At 43.5% G+C, this 15276-nt stretch overlaps 1 protein-coding gene across 12 annotated transcripts in view; it reads right to left on the bottom strand.

Annotated features, from left to right (window-relative positions):
* Window positions 1-3383: 3383 nt before the first annotated feature.
* Window positions 3384-15276, bottom strand: part of kiaa1109 (KIAA1109 ortholog) — a 78127-nt gene continuing 66234 nt past the window's right edge. For all 12 annotated transcript variants that reach the window (XM_078289552.1, XM_078289554.1, XM_078289557.1 and 9 more), the window contains 12 exons: window positions 14834-14971; window positions 14485-14730; window positions 12455-12608; window positions 10964-11121; window positions 10331-10520; window positions 9208-9425; window positions 8434-8685; window positions 7378-7581; window positions 6213-6407; window positions 5784-5918; window positions 5094-5259; window positions 3384-4346 (listed from right to left, as the gene is read on the bottom strand). In XM_078289552.1, coding sequence (XP_078145678.1) covers window positions 4130-4346; window positions 5094-5259; window positions 5784-5918; window positions 6213-6407; window positions 7378-7581; window positions 8434-8685; window positions 9208-9425; window positions 10331-10520; window positions 10964-11121; window positions 12455-12608; window positions 14485-14730; window positions 14834-14971 — 2273 coding nt within the window. In that variant the 3' untranslated portion in view covers window positions 3384-4129. The remainder of the gene's footprint in view (window positions 4347-5093; window positions 5260-5783; window positions 5919-6212; window positions 6408-7377; window positions 7582-8433; window positions 8686-9207; window positions 9426-10330; window positions 10521-10963; window positions 11122-12454; window positions 12609-14484; window positions 14731-14833; window positions 14972-15276) is intronic.

The raw sequence follows: 15276 nt of genomic DNA, 5'->3' as shown, positions 1-15276 counted from the left end.
ATGATTCCACCATGCATCAGCAATTCTCAGGGGGTTGGGAGTGTTTGAGTATATCCGTCTTCATTTCCACCATTTTGTTGGTGTTGAGCTCAAGGTTCTGGTTTACATATCAAGATGCCAGGTGATTCCCCGCTATCCTGCATATGGACTTATAGACTAGTCTAGTAGTAGGGATGGGACGATATGCTTATCTCACAATACAGTTCGATATGCGATACAACCACGATACAATGTAATAAATAAAAGTTAAATAAAACAAAGTCTAACTGTGCAGAATTTTGGTTATTTCTGAGCCACAAATCTTTCTAGCAATGGCATTGGCTTGTTAGAATGTAAACAATTAAAAAATGTCATTACAAAGTGTAAATAATATAATTTGGATGGAGAGCTTGTGAAATTGTCTCAGTTTTGATTACTACAGCAGAATAAAATGTAGCTAATATCACGATTCATTTTTCTGCCCCACGATACGTATCATCACATTTTTGTATCGCGATATATTGAATTTTCGATATATCGTCCAATCCCTAACTAGTAGTTTAATACATGGATGTAGACAAAGTCATTGACATGGTTGATGTAAAGGGAAAAGAGCAGCCTGTCTGAGAGAAGATCAGACTGGCAGACCGTCTCCACCAGGCATGAAGCCTTCAAAAGTCTGGAAGGAGGCTGAACCTCTGCTACCCTGGCATTAGTACAGTAACGCCATCTTCTAGCTAACAAACACAACAGAGATGGCAGATGTTCATGGCAAAGAGGTTGAGGAAACATGGCGGTCGGGGAGGTCACCGCCAAGGAGTGAAGCCTCTAATCTCTTCCGTGTGGCAGCATTTCATAGCTTGGGAATGAGCTCAAACGGTGGCATTTGAGAGGAAGCGCGATCTATGCCCCCATTCTGCCAGCAGGGTTTATTTATTTATTTTTTATTTTTTGGGGGGGGTGGACCCATTATACTAACTACCAGCTTCTCCTTTGAACACTTCAGCCACATTGTTACACCGAATTATTAAATCGAGGTAAAGCTGATGAAGTGGAACAAGCAATTAGAAACTCAATCAAAAAGCAGCTGAAATCTCAATCTTCTTCAGTGGTAGTAAGACACTTTAGCCGTGATACTGTACATCCTAACTACACTCTGCGGTATTCAATTCAATTCAGCTCAAATCAAATCAAATCTTTATTGTCCCACTCGGGCACATTTGGCCTGTAAGGCAAAGGCTTAGAAACGGGTTTAAAACATTGTTAATGGTATCTTGTCGCTTCTCTTTCTATAGATCATTAGCTCCAGGCTAATGAAGACTTTTAATTCCAGAATGAAATTTTTACCGTTTGAGAAATATACTGTTTTTTTTTGCTGACATGGCAGTAAAGCCCATTAATGGAAATGATTGAAGTCATTAGCTTTATTAAGAGAGTTTCTTATAAGGTGATGATAATATCATCACCTGTAGCCTATTTGAAACGTTGTGTTGGGAACATTTTTTTTCCCATAATGTGCAGTCAAACCATTCAAAAGGAGCACATAGTACATGGAAGACAAGAGAACAGATGTAGATTGAATGGATAATTGAAGGGAAAGGGAATCAACTCCATCATTCGCAATGCTCATTCTTTTGTTCTCTTGCCTTTTTTTTTCCTGATTCTATCGTTGTAAGCTCATGATTCATCTAGTAGCTGGTTGGTTCGGTTCAAAGCTTAACAATCTTTATATTGGGTTTTTCTGAAATGTAGAGAAAATAAATGGGAAATTTACAGTACATTATCAATACATTGTTACCAACTACTCACATAACTAGGCTGTCTAATGACTGAGTCTAGTATGTTAAACCAGGCCCTAGTAGTCATAGCCACACATAGAGTAGCAATAGCCCTACCTTGGTCTTCTCTTTGACCATTTCCATGTTTCCTTCTGCCTGATAAAGACTCATTAAAATGTTTAAAGTAAAGAAGTATGGAGGAAATTTCAGAAAAATGTGTTATTCGTTCGTCTCCCTAATGAAGAGCATTATCCCCAAAATCTATACGCTCTTCACTCATTGCTTTCCAAAACACATCGCAGTTTTTCTTGACTTTTTCTTGACATTGCCCTAGTACAATCTGATCTGAGGCCAGGAAGGACATACTACCTTCCAGAGGCAGGCAATTTAAACTCCTCAACATCTCTGGCCACTTCATGACTTTTTAATGTCCCCTATTCTGCTTCTTTTTCATAATTCAGCAGTAGGACAGTATACTATAGGGAGTTGATGTTGTGATAGAGTTGTGGGAGGATTGGCTTTTGACTCCATCTACTGGTCATTCCTCTTTCAGACTGTGGCTGGATGTACTTAAAATTCCCAGACATAACAAAATCCAGAGATAAAGGACTACTTCTGCAAACAGGCGAAACATTCCCGTCAAAAGATAACGTCCGGTCTGGGCGAGCGAGACCGAAAGGCTGTGATAATACACTCTCACACACCGAGATGTCTGGGTTTCCTCAGGTGACACTGCAGCAATTTTCACCGCAGACATTACAGAGCGGAGCGTTTCCCTTCCTCTTCAAAGTGCCACCGTGCGCTCCTCGCCCGCCGACACGCCATCAAAAATGCAAAAACCACGGAATGAGGCCAAAAGGGGAACATTGGGAGCATATCGCAGCAGCGGAAGATTAGGGTTGGTTTATAGGGTGGGTGTGATATATTAACAAAACCCTGCGGTGGGTACAGCATGGATATTTGGATGGGGGGGGGGGGGGGGGGTGACTCTAGACAAGGCATAAGAGAAACTCAAACTCCAGTGGAAGTTCAAATAAATTACTAATATCTGGGATCTTGTAGACTCACACATGTACTCATTAATTTACTGGCTTATCCGTTACTTCATGCATAAACTAGAACAGATGCAAACTATTCATGCGCCGTCTCTGTAGAAAGGAGATTTGATTACTACCAATAGCATAAGAATGTTATAATCCGTAACATTTTCATGTGAAGAAAAGTCCAATTTGGTACTCTTTATCTGGCTGATAGGACACAATAGTGATTCAACCTATATCCAGTTCATGAAAACTTTTACATTGTCTGTTCTAAACACCCGGTGTCTGGTAGCTCTTTCCTGGGAAAAGTCCTCTGGTGCACAGGAAGTGATGCGTTTTATGTTTCTGGTTTGTTTGTAATCAACAGAAGAAGAACTGGGTAGTTAGCATGAGCAGTGATAGCCACCAAGGCCGAACAGACAAAGAAAAGAGAAACTCAGACTGCATCAACGGAAAATCCAGAAGTCGTCACAGTACTGGACACACTGACTGACAAAATAAAAACAAACAAATAAACAAAAAAACAAGGAACTCGAGGATTACCATTGAGACCTAGTCAGCAATACACAGTAACAGATCCAAGATTTATCTAAAATTGAATGGCAATGATTTTATTAAGTTAAGAAATCAACACATTTAAGAAATTCAGTTATTTTATATACACTGGTCTACGGATTTAAAAAAAAAAGAGACAAAAATAAGCTTGACACACCAAGCTAATACAGGTTATAGACTTTACATTTCACATACCCATAAATAATGATCTTGGTTCAAATGATAATTACAAATCGATTCCATCCTCACAGTAAAGTAAATTATGTGCCTACACCCGCTAATGTCTCTTTGTTCACGTCAACAATCGTCTCAAAGAAGAACATCGTCATCGAACTGATCTTAAATACCTTAAAACTAAGCTGTAAAATACTTAAAGCATAATCTACCATGTGTTCCATGGGAAACAAAGAAAAAGGCAATGGTTTAAGAAGTCATTTCTCATGAAATATCGGTAAGCCTTAAAAATAAACTTTCAAGCGATTTCAGTGAGCTCATATACAACAGGTAAGAGAGGCGGAGGGGTTACCACTTAAGCAGCCAAAGAATACTAAAAATTTACTACTTTGTTCAAAATATACAGAAAATAACATTGGTGCAAAATGCTTCAGTCAGAGCCGCTAGTGGCGTAACTATGCTGAAATTCACAGAGTTGAGCAGTTGTACAGTAGTGGCCATCACAGTCCAGTAATCCAGTGTTTTTGATCAGCAGTGAATGAATACAACAACTGTCTTTTTTAAAGTGTCACAATAAGAAGGTATCAGTGTAGTGCTGGGGCTTCAGTGTTCCTCTTTGTCTCGGCCTTTCTTGTCCTTCTCGTCCTGCAGGGCCGTGCCCAGCTTCTTGATGAGCACCGACAGGACCTTGTCCAGCGGGTCCATCACGCCCCTCTGCAGCCATTTGGGGATAGTAGTCCTGGCGTGGTGGAAGCCCAGCTTTTGGAGGATGTAGTCCACGCCCACCGGGTCGATCTTGCGTCCCGTCCAGGAGATGAGCCTGCAGAGGGGGGGTAGGAGCGTTTTGGTTAGCGCCGTTCAAAGCCGTTCCCGATGCGTTTCAGCTAGGATGTGCTTAGCAGATTTTGGTCGGATCTAGAATTCTCTCAACTCAGATTAAGAAGAGAAGGAGTGTTTTAAACCATGGAAAGGAGGCTTGCACATTTCAGGGTTTGCATGATAGCAGAATGGCCTCACGATGACCCAGTTACTAAGTGGCGTGTGCTTATATCTTGAGTCCAAACATGAACAATTCAAAACCTTGGAGGAAATCTTTACAACATGAAGAAACAAACCCAACAAAGTCAATAAACCTGGGGGATGCCAGAGTGCATCCTTGCTTTATGCTTCTCCAAACCAATAAATACTAGAAAAAGTGACGTATCTTGGGTGCCTTGGTTTTTTTCAAATCCAATAAATAGTCTTGTATGGTATTATTATAGCCTTTTATATTTGGAGGGTTAGGGCGTTTGGTGCGTAAAAACCAATAGAATATCTTGAGAAGAAAACAAATCACACTCAAAAAGATGTTCTCATTATGCGTGTGGTGCAAGGCAACTCTCCAAGAAGTTATTTTTAGTTTTCACATTAACGCAAAATGAAACACAAACACGGAAGGAATCTTGGAAGGATTGCGAAAGACCATCATTCATCGCCGGCACGGCAAGATAGCATGACGCTGTGACATTAAAGGGTGTGTCTCAACATGACTGCGGTGCGGCGGAGCGGAGCCGGGGCCTTTTCTGACCTGAGAGTGGGCTCCAGGTGCCAGGTGTTGCACATGAACTCCCTCCAGTCCACCGTGGTGTAGTTGATGCCGTCCTCCTTGTCCTTGTCGGCGGAGCTGTCGTCGTGCAGCGCCGTGGGGCTCTTCTGGCCCGGCCGCGCCGCGAAGATCCGCGGGGCGAAAAGGGCTGAGGGAGGGAGGGAGGGAGGCATTTGCTTTTTAACATATTGTCTTATCAAGTAGGCAACACAAAGAGCCACAAGTAGAGCAGAATCATTTCATTAACATCCCTGAAAGCACAGTCGAGGCCTCAAAAGCACAGATCTGACCTGTATTCACATTCAAATATCCACCTGGTCCACTTCAATTAATGAATCAAAAGGTGATGCAAATCTTCAGCACGCTTATCGTTTCTCCTTCTGTTCAACTGTATAATCAATAGAGCATAGCGTTGTGTTTTATTTACTGCGGAGAATGCAAGGTCGCAGGCATAAAGAGCGCTAATTTGCTCCTATGTGACAATAGGAAACCCATTAAAACTCACACAAAAGACACACTTCATGCCACTCTCATACATACAGCCTTTACAGGGGAGAAAGACAAGTGGTTTCTATTGGGGAAAAGATTGTCTGTGAAACGGACAGTTGGAGAGAACAAACGGTGTCTTTTTTCTTCTGAACCGAATGTAGTAAAGACAAAAAAAAAAAAAACCTTTCTCCTTCTCCTTCAGGTAGGCTGACACCAGGTCGTGGAGGAACATGATGAGCTCGGCGTCCATGGTGACGCAGATGTGGTCGGTGAATTCCGTCACCACGCTGCACTCCACCTTGGGCTTGCTGTTGGAGTCTGGAAGGAATAAACACAAAAAAAGGTAAAAAAAGAGCCTGAGCAGAGACAAGAAAAACGTACATTTCTTTTAAAAAGCGTGACGGCAGATCAGATTAAGGAACAGGACTAGCTTCATTTACAAATAAACAAAGTGTATTCGCAGCAACTTCCACAATACTTGCTGATGCATATGATATAAGGATATATGTGACCTTAAAAACTGCAAGAAAACAGTGCAAGACATATGGTCTACTGCCTTAATGCGCTGCTATATTCCATTACGGTATACACAAATTAAAGTCCCAATCCCACCTGTTAGCGAAGGTTCGTCCGGGTCTTGCACGTGGATGGACTTGAAATCCAGCTGCATCCTGGGAAGGGCGAAGATGGTCTCCGTCTCGTGGTTGTAGCTGGAGGAGCTGCGGAAGCTGCTGAGGAGACTGGAGCTCTTGGCAGCCGCGCCGCTCTCCGGGTTGTTGGCATCCACATTCCTCAGCAAGTTCAGCTCTGAACAAAGAGATAAAACACGTCAAGACTCATTTGGGTTTAAGGTCATGTTCGCGCTGTTCCGGGTTTTTTTTTTTTTTCACGCTGTCAGCACCTATTTTACATTAGAGATAATGGGGGAGAGAGCGGGGCGTGTGGAGAGCAGAGCCCTGTTCAGGAAAAAGGTGCTGCGCCTGGCTTCTTTTAGCCGGAGCTTTCTGAAAGTTGAGAAAAGTTTTTTAGAGGATGCTACAGACCAATCACAAGGAGGAAGAGGGGGGGAGGGGGGGTAAGTATCTGTGCATCCAAACATTCATGTATGATTCTCTACAACAGCCATTCCCAAACTTAAGAATGCCGCGGCCCAATTTGAAATCTGAAAATCTTCCGCGGCCCACCCAACCCTTTAATCACAACTCTGATCAACACACGAGACTAAGATGAAGTATTTCCCTATATATTTTTTATTTCATAAACAGAACATGTGAACGTGGGCATACGGCAATGCAATGCAATGTAAATCCCAGCGATAGGTACTCACTTGAGTACTTTCTACGAGTCCTTTTTGTTTTCACGGATTCATTTTGATCTTCTGATGATTCGCTTGTGGAGGTTGATTCTCCGTTAACAGCTTTCCTTTTGCAACCTGATAGCCACCGCTCCATTTTTACTCTTCCCCCGCCAATGATGAGGTATTCCCTCAATTACAATTCCCCGCCAATGACGAAATATAAGAGACGTTCCGGCCGGATCAAAAATAGGTCAGATAAATGAAGAATATTTAATTTAAATTTAAATCCCATGGCTTTGTTTTATTAGTTCTGATTACTTTTCAAACTTAATTACAAAATTGAAAATTAAAAACTTTTTATTTATTTATTGTAAATGACCTCTCGCGGCCCACCTGCAGTACCTTCACGGCCCACCAGGGGGCCGCGGCCCACACTTTGGGAATCACTGCTCTACAAGAAGGAAGTTTGTTTGCCGTCACCTTCGTTTCTCATGGCAGTGACGTAGTTGAACCATTCTTTGACGGTGGCGACGCCGTGCGGGGGGTTCTCGTGCCGCCGCCGGGTTATTTTGGTAATGGTGGCCATGGGGCTTTCCAGCGCGCCGCAGGGTTTGGTCACCATGGTGTTGTGGCCGAGATGGAAATCCAGTGTCTGCACTATGAAGGTAGAGTCGTCTTTGGAGCCTGGTTGGAATGGAAACAGGTGTCAGTAAAGGGTTACAGGACCAAACCTAAGTGAATCAATGCAAATGTGTAAACTATTTAACTATTCACCTGCCAAGGGCTGGTAAACAAAAACACCTGCCAAGAAGAATTTTTACTAATATACACTACCAGTCAAGAGTTTTGACACAGGCATTTTTCTTTATTTTTACTATTTTCCACATTTTAGAATAACAGTAAAGACAACAAAACAATGAAATAACACAAATGGAATTATGCAGTGACCAAAAAAGTGTTAAACAAATTAAAACTATCTTATATTTTAGATTCTTTAAAGTAGCCGCCCTTTGCCTTGATGGAAAGGCAAAGGCTTTGGAAAGAAATTCATACATAGGCATCAACTTCACTATGTATATTTGTCTAAGAAACTAATTTCAAGCATTTAAGCAGAAGCCTTTAGATCAAAATGGCTTTAAGAGAATGAGAAACATAGTACATTCAATCAGGTGTGTCCAAACTTTTGACTGGCAGTGTACATTTTTCATAGAAATATGCCCCCTACCCATTTTTAATGCCATTTTGTGTATAGAATCCGGTCATGTGTTAAACACTCAATATAGAGCAAACAGGAGATTTAGAGTTTTTGGTAGCCTCACACCTGCTATGCGTTGCCACACGGGAATAATGTTAATTTTCCACTAATGTTAGACTAGTTAACCATCCAGACATCAGAGAAAACATTGTTTTGCTTTGCTTTGACTGGCTCATGGTAAGAGACAGTGTACGGTGACCAGCAGGGTGGGAACAGTTTAAGCAACACAAGATAAATGTCTGTTCCATTTGCGGTTAGTGAGCCGCTGCCTCGTTCCTCACCGTCCTCCCAGATCTTCTGTGCCTCGGTCCAGAAGGCGATGTTGGGCTCCTCCAGGTGGAACAAGGCCCAGGACTTGGAGCGGAAGTTGGGCCCGTGGAAGCAGGCCAGGGTCATGTGATTGCCGTGGAGGCTCATGGATCCGCCCAGCTGCACCGCGTCCTCGGGAAGCGGCATCTGGAAGAGGGAGATGTGGCAGCCGGCGATCACCTTCAGCACCCCGGGCCAGTGGCGGTGGTGGGCCGCATCCATGTCTGAGGGAGGGAGGGAGGGAGGAAGAGGGGTGCATGACACAAGACGAGAAGCAGGGGGAACTTTAGACACGCAAATAAACTCATAGTTGAACATAAGCCATGTTCATTAGGCCCTGAGGCACTGGAACGACCTGCCTGAGGAGCCTGGGCTAGTCGGATCAGAATCTTCTTTTACTTCACTTCGTAAAACCTTTTTTTATTGCTTGCTTTTATGTGATGCCTTTGAACCATTTATTTTTGCCATTATGCTTATACTGTTTTCCTATCTTTTTACCTTGTGTTTAATTGTAGAAACTCTGAAATGAATGAATTGAAAGTATGATGTTTTCTAGACTTGTTAAACCACTTTGTAAACTGTTAAAAACTGATACACAAATCAAGTTTACTATAAGACACAGAATTCATTATACTCCCCATAACCGGCATCACTTGCTAAGAAACTTACTGTGCATACAATTTCCCTTCTATTACACCACATGAGTCCATGGAATATTACAACGGTATTGAAGAAGGCATGCTTACACAGCTCAGCGGCGCCTTTCTCAATGTTGATGACCGGGGTTTTGGGGGGCAGGTAGGGGCCCGGGCCCCAGGTGGAGAGGGCCCGCTTGCTGGTGTCGAACTGCTGGGTGAAAAACTCCTGCAGCTTCATGCCGATCTTGATGAGGTCCGGCGTGGTGGAGCGCGAAATGATCACCTGGAAAATGTCCCACTGCAGGTCTCCGTGGACAAAGATCTCACTGGAGGGACGGAGGGAGGGAGAGGGGGAGGGAACAAGGAGACGGATGGTTGAGAATGAGATTGAGAGTGCAAGAAAGAAAGGCAAACAAAGCAGAGTAGTTACAGATAAGTACAAGTAGTTGCAAGAATATAAACTACGGGTGCGATCACACCTACGATTGGTTTTCTTTGGTCCGAGCCATGGTAGAAAAGTTGATTTTGTTGCATTTTTGTATTTGGTTCGTTGAAGTTCACACTGTACAATTACAAGCGAACCAGGGCTTGTAAACAAAAGTCACATGACTCAGAAGTAGCTTGTTTATTGGACAGAGTTTTGTTAACCTGTCATCCTGCCAGTTAGTGATTTTGGCAGTGGAGGAGTCTGTCTCTTTGCTGTAATTTATCATCTCTGGTGTTCATACCAGTTAAGAACACATGAAGAAATAGCTATATATGAGCATCAGTCCAGACTTCAATTTGTTATGCTATGTTTTCCAAGAATAAGGAACTACTGGCTGTCAGATGTCAACATCCGTCTCCTTTTACCCATAAACCCTTGCATTTCGGGGTCGTTTATGGTAGTTGGTTGGATCGTGTTCTCACTCCTAATGAACCACACCACAGTTCTCTTGTTAGAGGACTGAGACTCATATTTTCAGGCGTCTTGGTGCCGTTATTTGGTGCCACCTGAGTTTGAATGGCATTGTGCTCACCTGGCCAAACAAACCAAACTAAAGGAGTAAACATGCCAGAGTTCAAATAAACTGCTCCAAACACGTTTGGTGTGAACGCACCCTAAATGAAAAATCCACCAAACGTAGTCATGCCCAATTAAAAAGCTTGGAGTCATCGGCATAGAGTGTCATATTTCAAGAACAAGCAGTGTTGTATTGATTGGCTAGCTTCTGCTGACATCCTGCCACACCTTTTCTCTGACAGGCTGGTGTCAACAGTGCACAGGTTGACCTTCCACTCGTCCTGGAGCTGGAGGTCGGCGTTGCTGAACACGCCCATGAGGATGCTGGAGCCCATGTAGTCCACTCGTGCCTCTGTCGATCCCATGGTGATCTGGATCTTGTGGCTGGGCTGCTGGTTTGGGTGTTCGGAGATGTGGGCTGGAAGACAGATGACAGGTGGTTAGGACTGAATCAGAGTGAGTGCTCATAACTGGATAAGATGAAACTTGACAGATCCCTGTGGGGATATTGGGCTGTTGCTACAAAAATAGTAAAAGGATACAGCAAAGGCAATGTGCACATTGATGTCCTTTCTCATTATTCTAATCATAATAAAAATGTATTTGTGTGTCATATGTAGAGAAAGTGTCAGAAAACATTAAGGATAAAAAGACAACATACCACAAAACAATTCTTACAGCTTTCTCCGACTCTATACTGCCACTATACAGCGTACAGTGTTGTGTGAGAACTTTGCATTGAACTCTGGCTCAGTTCCATAGCCGCCGTCTGCACTTTGCTACAACAAGAGCTGTGGAAGGAAACTGCAGGAAAACAGCAGATGTCTGAAAAGTGCGAGTGGGCCCGCCGTGTTTACTCACAGACCATCTCCAGGGTGTTCACGTCTATATTGCCGCCCACGACCCCGCCCTTGGAGTCCAGCTTGGAGCGGCCGAGGCCCACCGACATGCTGATCTCCCGGTCCCGGTTGCTGCCTACGGACAGGCGGCCCTGGCTCTTCAGTCCGCTGGTCGTCCAGCTGGAGGGACAAACACGACCGTGAGCCGCTGAATAATGTATACCTGCTCTATATGAAACATAAATGACTCTCTTTCCAAGGACAGGAGAATACAGGGGAAGCTGAAAAGGCGGTATGCTCACAGAGCTGGCTGACAAGTTGACACGCCGTCTTTCATTACTCCAATATGTCATTATGGCCCTATGCCAGTTCCTCCACCATGTTATTATGCCGGTATGTGAGTACACATTTGTGCTCTTTGTGATCTTTGTTTATACTATGGAAGGACATGCAGGTAGGAATTTGTGCACTCTTACTTTGTAGATTTATGTACTGTAAATATAGTATATTGTTGTATTAATATTATATTGTATTAGTGAGGGGGGGCAGCTACCATGTCATACTGTATGTCAGTGTATCAATAGGTCAGGCACTTGTACAAGGGGGGAGATTACAAGATTCTTATTTCTTTATTCGCTTTTATTTTAGTGTTTTGTTATGTTTGTTCAAGTTTGTTGCTGCTGTGAAAATTACATTTATCTCTGGAAGGAAGGAAGGAAGGAAGGAAGGAAAGGAGGGAAGAAAGAAAGAAAGAAAGAAAGAAAGAAAGAAAGAAAGGAAGAAAGAAAAGCTTTTTCTTGGTGAATTTATGGCGTTTCTCTGAGGTAAGTGAAGAGTGAGAATTTTGAGAAAAAAGTTGAAGAAAATTCAGAAAGTGACACAAATTCAAACCTACTTTTAAAAATAAGACTAAGAAATAAATGCCTAAATGTTTTTATATCTTAAGATTACTCTGAAGTCCTAAATTATTTAAAAGAGCTTGAGAGGTCCCCTAACTTGGACATTTCAAGCAAGGAAGGATGGTTTTTACTTTACGATGTCACGGAGCTCATAAAACAGCACCGTCTTGATTGTGAGGATATTACGTTTGTCACTGCTTTAGTGAGAGATGCAATAACATCAAGCACACTGGGAATTTGGCCTTTGCTACAGAGATGAACGTTGTAATCACTCTGTGTTTACTGGCGACTAATAAAATGAAGTGATGGCTTAGGTCCATGGCAGTCCGCAAGAAGGTGGCAAAAAGGACTGGAACACCAGATGCAGAATGGAGGTGGACCAATGGGACCTATGTTTGCAATTTTGGGGTTTAACCCTCTTAAATGTTACCAATTATCATGTGCTTCCTGCATAATGTACATAACACTTTGAACCATGTTTATTATTTAGACTTGTGACATGACAGGGTATTTGACAGCAGTGATTTATCTTTCAATTTTCAAATATTTCTGTATCCTTTTATGTTTTATCCCTAGCTTATTGAGTGTGTAGGGTAAAAAGTGTGACCACTCACGTGTTGTTGCCCATGACATTGCTCATGTTCATCTGGACGTTGAGCTGCTTCAGGTTGATGGCGAACACCACCAGCGTCTCCCAGGGCGTCCCCTGCTGGCCTGCTGCCTTGCCGTTTTTACTGAAGGACGGAGTGGATGTTTTGGTCACCGAGTCTAGAAGAGAGAGAGAGAACACCGACTGAGGAAAATGGCGGTGAAGGAGAAAATCACATACCAATGAACAATTTCGACTACAAACAAGAGAGTGTCCAGGGTTCATTTGTCCGTTTTATTCGTCTCACACTCCTCCAGGATCATCAATATACGCCAAATTTTTTCAAAACAGTTTTCCCCCCAAATCCTTTTTCATCTATTTATCGATTGGCCCAGTAGGAGACTTAACCATCCGTGAGGGACGGCATGTTTACAGGGTTAGGGTTAGGGTTACAGTTACAGTTGCCTTCTACTTTTTGCAGCTATGGCAAAGCAATGCAAGAACATACTGCATATTGTGCATATTGATATAACTAGCTTCTCAACTGCTGAGTGGACTGCTTCCAGGCAGCATTGTCAGCCCCTGAGCGTAGGTACAGGGTAGCGTGCGTGTTGAGTGTGTGTGTGTGGGTGTGAGGGGTGGGGGGGTTCTGGGTTGCCAGGAATCACTGTTGAACCTTGTGGAGGTGTCATGGGTATAATTAAACAAAACATCGGTGAAGTAAAGTGCCCTCTTGATACCCCCAGTGACAGACCCGCAATCACACACTCAACCCTGTAACATTTAGATTAGGTGGCTGGTGAATGGTTCTGCCTGTGTGATGGTCCTCTAGATTAATGACAGCATGGGTTAGTACCGGGCTCTTCAACTGGCGGCCCACAATTGATTTTTTACTGGCCCTTTGATTAATTCCCATGAACTCAGAGAAAAACTTTTCATCCATTATATTTAATCTGTATGCACTATTGGACTTTTCCTGCAAATGCCCATTTGTCCCGCCCTACAGCCAATAGGAGTAGCTACAGTGACTAAACGTCGATAGTGCACAGGGTCAGAGAAAAAAACAAACAAAATACCTGCCTGCTGTCTCCTGCTGCACAGCGGGCTAGCTCGCTAGCAACACAATCGTCAACAAAATGTCGCTTTCTACATTAAAAAAGAGGAACGTCGACACAGAAATTCGGCAGTTTAACAGTGAGTGGACTGACAAGTACTTGTTTGTGCCAGTTGGTATGAAGCCTGTGTGCTTACTGTGCAGTGAAACTGGTGTGTGATTAAGGAATACAACTTAAGGGTCGGTTCACACGGTAATATGGTGCATTCCATTGGAAGTCGGAGGTCGGTAGTTCCAAGTTGGAACTACCGACCTCCGATCTAAATGCGTTCCAGTGCGTCTTCTCGGGAAAACATGGACACAACAGCCTTTACCCATTAACGTTAACGGTAGCTATCTGACAGCTCTAGTTACGTTAGCAGGCGAGTTCATACAGCAAAGACTTCTATCTAGTAACAAAGCACAAGTCAACTGAATTACGTTACAAATGGAAACTACAAAGTTGTTACAACAGGTTTTCATAACCCAAAAACTACATATCAAGTAAAATCAGCCTACAGATTGATGCTGTGACGTCAGCTGTGCTTATGTCGGACAACTCGGGCGGAAATAATTTTGTCCGAGTTTCCAACTGGGAATTCCGACTTGAACGACCGTTCTGTTGCACTTTTCCGTGTTGGAAGTCGTTTTTCTCAGAGTTCCGAGTACAGTGGAATGCAGCATTAAAGATAGGCCTACTAGATTGTACAGTATTTTGCACTCCACTTTGGAATTATACTTTGTTTAAAAATAATGTGAACTAGATGAGAAGACCAAATTGCACTTGTGAATTGCACTTGTGAACATACCTAAGCAGCTATACTTAAAAAAATGAGAAATCGAAAATCTATGGCCCCTCAACTGGTAACATTTTAATTATCTGGCCCCAATTCCAAACTAGCTGAATACCCCTGGGTTAGTACATCCTTCTTTTGATGTCTGAAATGAGTTTTTGTAATTACCTCTTCTAGGGGCGGAAGAATCGGACACGCTCCTGGTGCGACCGGGCGCCGGGGACTTGAGGTGGGCCAGGCCGCCCGGGGACATGTTGCTCCCGGCAGAGTGCTCCGAAAAGACGTTGGGGGACTGGGGCATGTGCTGCCCGCCGGTGCTGCCGTCCCATGTCCGCCAGTAGGCTTTGCGGCTGGACTCGGGGGACAGGTGCTGGGTGACGTTCTCAGCGGAGTCCGGGGTGGCCGGGCCGGAGGCTGACGGTGGAGGTAAAGGTTGAGATGTAAGTAAAAGGACAGGTTTGGAAATGTTACGCTGGAGCACAGATTTTACACAACAAACTGCAGGCCAAAGAGTCACCTGGCAGGTTGATGGTCTGGTCTCCGAGGAAGAGGCGCCTGGCGATGCTTCGGCGGTACCAGGCCCTGGGAAAGGCCAGGATCTCGCTCAGTCGTCTCATGTCGTACTTGAAGGAGGCGGAGCCAATGTCGCACACGGCTGAGGAGAGAAGGTTACATTGGTCATTTGCATTTATGAGAGAGACAAACATATTGATGCACCGCGAGGGATTAAGCTACTTTACCATCATATAAGTTCCCGAATATGAGCTCCCGAATAAGAACCCTGCCTTTGTCTCTGATGTAAAATTCCATGACTTGTCATAACTAAGTCATAACACTACCATGACCTAAAAATGTTCTTCTTTCCTGGTTTGTTAATGTTGTTTTTCTAAAGGGTTAAGCAGTCTGGTTTCTACCACAGATGGTCTTGCTGTGGAGAAAAACAGCTGAAAACCATCATCT

The sequence above is a fragment of the Centroberyx gerrardi genome, chromosome 17, assembly GCF_048128805.1.
Source record: "Centroberyx gerrardi isolate f3 chromosome 17, fCenGer3.hap1.cur.20231027, whole genome shotgun sequence".
NCBI classification, from domain to species: domain Eukaryota; kingdom Metazoa; phylum Chordata; class Actinopteri; order Beryciformes; family Berycidae; genus Centroberyx; species Centroberyx gerrardi.
This window is presented reverse-complemented; position numbering and strand designations above follow the sequence as displayed.